This window comes from Mastomys coucha, unplaced genomic scaffold (genome assembly GCF_008632895.1).
Source record: "Mastomys coucha isolate ucsf_1 unplaced genomic scaffold, UCSF_Mcou_1 pScaffold15, whole genome shotgun sequence".
NCBI lineage: Eukaryota > Metazoa > Chordata > Mammalia > Rodentia > Muridae > Mastomys > Mastomys coucha.
This window is the reverse complement of record NW_022196897.1, coordinates 131,691,847-131,699,352: the sequence shown is the minus strand read 5'-3', so window position 1 is coordinate 131,699,352 and position 7,506 is coordinate 131,691,847. Positions and strand designations below refer to the sequence as shown.

At 41.6% G+C, this 7,506-nt stretch overlaps 1 protein-coding gene across 3 annotated transcripts in view; it reads left to right on the top strand.

Annotated features, from left to right (window-relative positions):
* Positions 1-7,506, top strand: part of Ralgapa2 (Ral GTPase activating protein catalytic alpha subunit 2) — a 285,753-nt gene that overhangs the window by 92,721 nt on the left and 185,526 nt on the right. For all 3 annotated transcript variants that reach the window (XM_031372139.1, XM_031372140.1, XM_031372141.1), the window contains 2 exons: positions 2,375-2,486; positions 4,364-4,601. In XM_031372139.1, the coding sequence (XP_031227999.1) occupies positions 2,375-2,486; positions 4,364-4,601 (350 nt within the window). The remainder of the gene's footprint in view (positions 1-2,374; positions 2,487-4,363; positions 4,602-7,506) is intronic.

The following is a 7,506-nucleotide window of genomic DNA, read 5'->3' as shown; positions in this document are numbered from 1 at the left end:
CTTTTTTCTTCGCTGTTTTTCTATTAATCGTGTGTTCAACGGTAAAATGTTAGGTGTTTTCCATCCTGGCTCCCATAGTGTTCATATTCTCCTCGGTGTTCTCAGTGACAGAGCAGCATGCCCTGAGCCATGCTTCCCTCACCCGCCATGTCTTCACCAGCAGCCTGTCTTAGAAATGCCTCTCAGGTCCGCCCTGGGTGTGTTCATCTCACTTAGCCACCTGTAATATGACACTGAGGTCCCGTGGCAGTGACATCCTTCTGTATTGGAAATTTCCCAAGGACCTCACCTGTCTTATGGGTGTCCTAGAGCCAGCACTATTGGTGTTGTACAAGGTGTCTGTCCACAGTGGGTGAGAAACCCCAGAATAAGGCAAGAGTGAGCTGTCAGAGGCCACAGGCCACCAAGAGGAGAGAAGAGTGGGCCCAGAAGAATTGTGCCTTTCAGTAAGCTCAATAATAGGACACTACAAGTATCAAAATGGGGATTTGAAAGTGTAAATCACAAGGTCACCTTTCCTGGTCTTTTAAATTAGTATTTCTATCTAGTGCAGTGGCTAGGTTTGGAAACATTAGAGCAGTGCACAGTGTGGTGTAAACCCAGTCCCGTATTACAGCAGTCACAGCCACCCCGTGAGAAATGCTCCCAGCTGTATGATGCTCCCTGTGCCACAGCTGTGTGAAGGGTGCTTTTTGTTTCTTTTCTTAGAAAGCTATGAATTCTGTATACATTGCACAGTATTATAGTTTTTATAATTCTAGGAAGTCAAATAAAGCAACTATTTCCCCTCCCCCTTTGGTAGTTTAGAGATTTCCAGATAAATACATAAAAAGACAACTGTGGAAATAAAAACAGTAACAATATATGGTAGCGCTGCCTAGACTTTCTACATATTAAAATTCAAATGCCTCATGCCCTCCCTTCTCCCCACTTCCCCCCATCCTTCTCTCCTTTCTTTCTTCCTCTTTCCTCCCTACCTCTGACTCTTTTCTTTCCATTTGGTAGTTAATGCCTGAGCATCTGCTGTGAACACACAGCAATGCACAAATAGCGAAAGTCCCCTTGTGACAGGGCCTGGATATCCTGCCTGTGAGTGGCAGGATACTTCCAGCTCTGTCATTTCTCTTCCCACTTTTTCTCTTCTGTCCTGCACTGTGCACATGTGTCTAGATCAGGTGGTATATTTGTCTTCCTCCTCCATATTTCAAATCTCTGATAGTGCTAAGCAAGTAGCCAGATGGAAGAGAGTACTGTGAGAATCGATGTTACCAAACAATTAAACCCAGGACTAAAGCCCAGTGGAGCCAGATACCAAGAGAACCCAGAGCAAATCCCCAGAGTTCATGATAGCACGAGAAGGCTAAGATCCTCATCATCTGTCTACTGTACAGAAACAGGGAAAGAAACCACTTCCCACACATCTCTTTCTCTGATCTGGACCACATTGCTTTGTTGTATTCTTTGTTTACTTTTCACTAGGGAGTACGAAGAACAAGAAGAAAGTAGAGAAGGTAAACAAATAGTTAGAGCTTAAGACCTTACAGAAACCAGATGAGAGTGGACTTCCTCTCTCTACAAAAGATAATGTGTTCTCCATCCACACAGAGTCCTCGGGTATGACAAATGCTACTTGGCTATGTGAGAAAGAAAAAGAAATGATCCCCTGCTGTTTTAAACACTGATTGTCATAATTAGCAGTACTATGTTAATTCTTTAAGCCTATTCTGTAAAGCCCTCTTCTGTTAAGACTATAGTAGCATATGGTGACTGAGCTATGGTGATTGCAGCCATCCCAGGTGTGCCCTGTTGGTATAAACAGGATCTGCCAGGCACAAATGCTCTGCCCATCAATGTTCAGTCCTGATCATTCCAAACCCCTCCTATCTTCTGCAGGAACCACGGTCAGGCCTAGGTATTGACTGCCTATGTCCTCCTACTAAAGCTCAGAGAGCCAGTTTTGTTTTCTATCACAAAGTCAGATGGGAAGCTACCCAAGTTAAGTAACATCATGGTGGGGAATGCCAGGGTACTGTATAAGTTCATACTGGCTCATATATTCCTTCAGTGACTGCTGTGATGTACTGGCTCAACTAGAGAAAACCATCTTGCTCTTCTTCCTGTGAGGAGAAAAGTCAGGCTGGGAAGATGTCTGGAAGATGTTGTCCTGCCAGTTGGCGTGGATGTGGAAAGCATGTTGTAGAACTGTGGTAACACCAAGTAGTTTATGTTGATAAAATAAGATGCTTATTCTCTAGCTGAACCTAGACTTTTAATACTTCCAAATAATATGTGTTGCTGATTGCAGAGATCTCATTCCTACAAAGTGCTTTGGAGATGTGATTACTAATATGAGCTTTTATTTTGGGTGGCCCAGGGAGCAGATGTTGCAAATCCTTCTCAGGATAACAGAAGCTGTCATGCAGAAGCCAAAGGATAAGCATGTAAAGGACTTGTTTGCCCAGAGCTTGGCAGGGTTGCTCTTCAGGGTAAGTCTTTTTTATTAAATGCTGCAAATGTAGAATTAAAGTAGGCTTGGAAAATTAGTTTTAATTACTGAAAAATTTACAAGTTATATCAAATTGACTTTACATTTTTAGAAAAATTCCTTCTTAGCTTTATCCTAAAAGTTATGACCTGTTTCCAGTTAGAGTTGTGTTTTTAGGCTCCCTTCTCTGCCATGCTCTTCATCTTGGTTTGCTTGTGAGTGGTAGGCCTTAAGAAAGTGACAGCAATAAGCTGGGTGGTGCTGGCACACACCTTAAGTCCCAGAATCGGGAGGCAGAGGCAGGCAGATCTTTGAATTCAAGGCCAGGCTGGTTTACAGAGCTAATTCCAGGACAGCCAGGGATACAGAGAAACTGTCTTGAAAAACAAACAAAGTGGCAGGAGTTGAATGTCTTAGTGGAGAGAAAACCAGGTAGATTTGACAGTTATGGGATAAATAGAAATGTGGAAATGGGATAAAATTCAAAAGTATCATTGTGTCAAGCCACTGTATGCAATGCCTCAGACTGGATGGAGGGACTGTGAGGGAGAACTTATTCTTAGGGAGATGATGGTATTTCTATGGTTGGTAGAAGAGAGAGCCAGCCAGGGGGCATTGAGGAAGGAGGCCCAGTTTGGTAGAGTAGGTTGTTCTAGATGTCCAGCAAAGTGAGTGGAAGCAGGTGACCTTTGGTTCTGGCAAGATGTCGGTAGTTGAGAATGGCCTAAAGAATTGAAGTCTACTTGGAGTGAATGAATCAGGAAGTGGAGGTAACTCTTGGACATGGCTTCCAAGAGCTCTTCCTATGGAAGGGAGGAGGGAAAGGGAACTATCTGGAGGGGAACTGTGTGTAGAGGGTGAGGGTTAGAGCAGGTGCTATTTAAATGTTGGCTTGCCAGTGTGATATGTTAGTGAAAGAGGTCAGGGTGGATTGGGGCAGAGGGAGGTAAAACACAGGATCCAGCCAGGTTGGATGAGTCCATTTGATCTGAGAGCCAGAGGTACCAGTACCTCCTACCCCAGTGTGAGTAGGGTCAAGAGCATCAGCAGACAGCTGATGGACTTCCCAGGGAAGTAGAAATAACAGAAAATATTGACCTAATAATAAAATGGGTCTATTATTAGATAAAAAAAATAGTAATTAGTAGTTGACTTCTTTTCATGATGGTGGGCTCTCTCTAAAGCAGGTGGGTAACCAGGAAAGGATGAACCAGCACAGCAGTCTGCCCTGGCCATGAAGATGGAAGCATACATAGCATTTAGAGGGTAGTGGAGCAATAGAGATGGAGAAACAACCCAAACAGGAGGTGGAGAGCTGTCAGAAGAAAGAGTCATATGTCTGGGAGATGATAGAGTGGGAAAGTTTGGCTGTGACAGAAGAGGGAAAGGACTATATGCAGAAGGGAGTCTACTTCCAGGGGAGCATGTAGGTGTGAATGGGAAGAAACCTCGAGCAGGAGCAGGAATGCCTCTCAGAGCAGCAGGAGGTGAAAGCCGGGTAAGTGCTGCTAGACTGAAGGTCTCGTGGGCTGACGCTGAAGGCAGTGTCATTCAGTGAGCTGCCTTTGAATTCTGCAGCAGTCTCAGCTGCTCAAAGTCCTGCAGCACATGGGGGTTAGACCACACATACAGGAAGGTGTCTGAGACAGCCTCCGTGGTACAGGCAAAGAACTGCCTTCAGAAGCTGAGTAGTTGCTGGACAGAGATGTTTTCTCCTCTTAACCATAGCAGCAGTGTAAGCCATGGACTTTAGAATAATATTTCCTCAGGTAACTTGTTATCATAATTCAAATCCTAGATACAGGTGGTCAAAAGTAATGAAAAGAGTGCTATTTTAATTTTTTGTTTGTTAAAAATCATAAATTTGGTTGGTTTCAGACACTTATCGTGGCTTGGATCCGAGCAAACCTCTGTGTGTACATTTCACGGGAGCTCTGGGATGACTTTCTCAGGGTGCTGTCATCCCTTACGGAGTGGGAGGAACTCATCACCGAGTGGTCTAACATCATGGACTCCCTGACAGCTGTGCTTGCAAGAACTGTGTATGGAGTTGAAATGACAAACCTACCTCTGGATAAGTTAAGTGAACAAAAGGAGAAGAAGCAGCGTGGCAAAGGTAAGAGCAGAGGTACGGGGTGAGAAAGTGCTCATGTGTACACCTGAGCTGTTAGTGCATAGTAGGTCCTGCTGAGCTGACAAGAGTGCTCTTATGTGCACCTGAGCTGTTAGTGTGTAGTAGGTGTAGTAGGTCCTAGTGAGCTGAAGAGAGTGCTCATGTGTGCACCTGAGCTGTGAGTGCGTAGTAGGTCCTACTGAGCTGACTTTTTCAATGCTGGTATTAGACTGTGAATCCTTTTACTTTGTTCCCTAAACTGATAACTAAAAAGACTGTGGAAGACAACAGAGAGAAATACTGATAGCAGTAGTAACAGTGACCAGTGCTTTCTACATGGTCTTCACCCTTATGATAGCTCTTTTTAGTTACAGCTGTGTCATAGACAGAAAACGAAAAATGTAAAGACCTTATAAGGATTCACTCAGTCAGGGTCACTTAGGTAAGAAGTGATAAAGACACACATCAAAGCCAGGCAAGTCCAGCCCAAATGCTACACTTCTAAGATGCGTGCTGCCACTGCCACTTCCCTAGAAAGTTCAAATGCTTGAGATGGGAGCCATTTTGGCTTTATTATGTTTTTAGGTCTGATTGTTTAAGATTGAGGAAGTAAAAGTGATAGTTTTGAGTTGTGAAACAATGGGAGTCTCTCTTGGACGTGATGCTGGCACCCTCTTGTCACTGTTACAGTTCCTAAGGACTATGGCACTTGAGTTAACTTGTCTATTCACTTATATTGTAAAGACTCAAGTGTGTTCATTCACATGCATACATAGCAAATGTAAAAAGAAATTGCACAGAATGGGAAGTGGCTGTAGGTGTGGTTAAATGCCAAAATGCCTCTCTGGAAGCTCCTGGGCTTCCTGAGGAAATGGAGAGAGGCAACCTTGAATTTGACCGGTATCTTCTCAGGGTTATATCAAACAGAATCACAGAAGACAGAAATTTTCTTGGGTGATAAGTAATTTCACTTGGTTCTGAGATCTTCAAGGCCTCTTTCCTTCAAAGCTTTGCCAAGTTACATATGTTTATAATAGATTATGTTTTAATAATAGTAACCTTATGGCTTTTGCTATGTGACAAATCACTTTAAAACCTAGTGGCTTTAACCATTCACTTATTTAAGCTATGATTTTATGAGCTGATAACGCGGTCACACACTCTGCCACTGCTAATTCTCATTTTCATTTGATTCTCTCTGTGCTGTGTAGCCACTTAGAGTGCTCTGATTCTAGGAACTGACTGTCTGTCCGCCAGGGCAGTGAGTGTGACTAGGCTACACACGTTTCATAATCCAGCAGGTTGGCACATAGTTGTTAATATAGTGTTATAGAAGTAAAATTTTAAGGTCTAACATCTTCAGTCTTAGTATCAAAGTAAGTCACATAATGAAGTCCAGAGTCACTGTGAGAACAAAGGATGTTGATACAGAGAAATGTAAAATAGTTCTAGTGATGAGGTAACCATCTAAATGGGCTAGGGACTGGCTTATCATGTATCCATTGCAGACTGAGAATGGCTTTCCAAAGCCCCAGTTAGTAAAAGCGAGCTGTAAGCCAAAGCAAAGTAGCTTATGCTCATAGCTTTCCAGTAGAATGGCTTAATTCCAGTTTAGATTTTAATGACATCAGCAGTAATGTTTTAACATAGCTTTAGCAACAGGTCCCTTTTTCTCCATAATTGAAGCTAAACAGGAGTGTTTTTAGAAATACATGCTAGACTAGAGATCCTTATTCTCTTCTGGTTCTCTCTTGCATGTCTGAGGTTTCTGTGTGAACCAGGCCCTGGAAGTATACTTTCTGCAGGAGACTGGCTACCTAAGGCTGTTTCTCAGCCTACAGGAAAGTTTTCTCTGCTGAAGGGGAAGAGCTAAGATACAAAGTACAACTTACTTTCTCAAAATAAGTGTGTTTCCTACATCCTGAAGGTGTTTAATACATACATACACATGCACACACACACAGACATATACACTTACATGAACATGTGTGGGACACACTGTATCCTAAAGTACTTTTTCTACCTAGTGTATAAACACAGTCCTTATGAAGAGATAAATTAGCATTGGAAAGTAAACAACTTCAGAAGTGCTGTTTTCCAGAGAGATACGAGAAAATTATTTAAATAATGACCATAATAAACATCTTAATTTATATTGCCTTAGTCAAAAAAGTAATTTAAATATTTATTATACAAATACAGGCCTAAGTACTGAACTAGTGAAAACAGAAACTACACACCAAGGAAACTTATTGTAAAAACAAGCCTCAAGTTGTATCTATTGTCTATATTATTTCTGAGCAAAAATCTCCTAACTGTCTTATTCTTTTTCCTTCTGTATTTCTTTTGGGGCTTTGACCTTTCTTTAAAATATTTGACCAGAACACCATGAAAAAAGGGAAGTCAAATCAAAGACTACATTGTTTTTGAAACTTTGCTAAAAGAAGATTTTAAATTATTTGTAGATTTTCATTAACTTGCTCATTTGACCAAGTATACATGGGTCTCTGTGGGATTTGTAGCTGGATTGGAGTCTTCAGAAGCCAGTACCATTTTAACATCAGGACTTCAAAGTTTTTGGCATATAAGTAATGGTCTTTATAGTACCATGGGAAATGGCATGAAGGGGAAAGATGTCTAGTTCAGATGACGTTGTTCTTATATTGAGAAGATTGATGAATATCCACTTTTGCATGTTGAAGTAAATACTATGCATACACAATTTTTATGAAGCTTTTGGAGTTAAAAATACTTTGGCAAGTATTTTTAGGGTACTGATATAGTTTCCTAAATTACAGTACAAGAAAGTAGTTCTTAATTTGTGGCAGAGACTCTGCCAGTGGTGAATTGTTGTATGTAGGGTATTTTTGACTCTTAGTAACATGCATATATATATATATATATATAT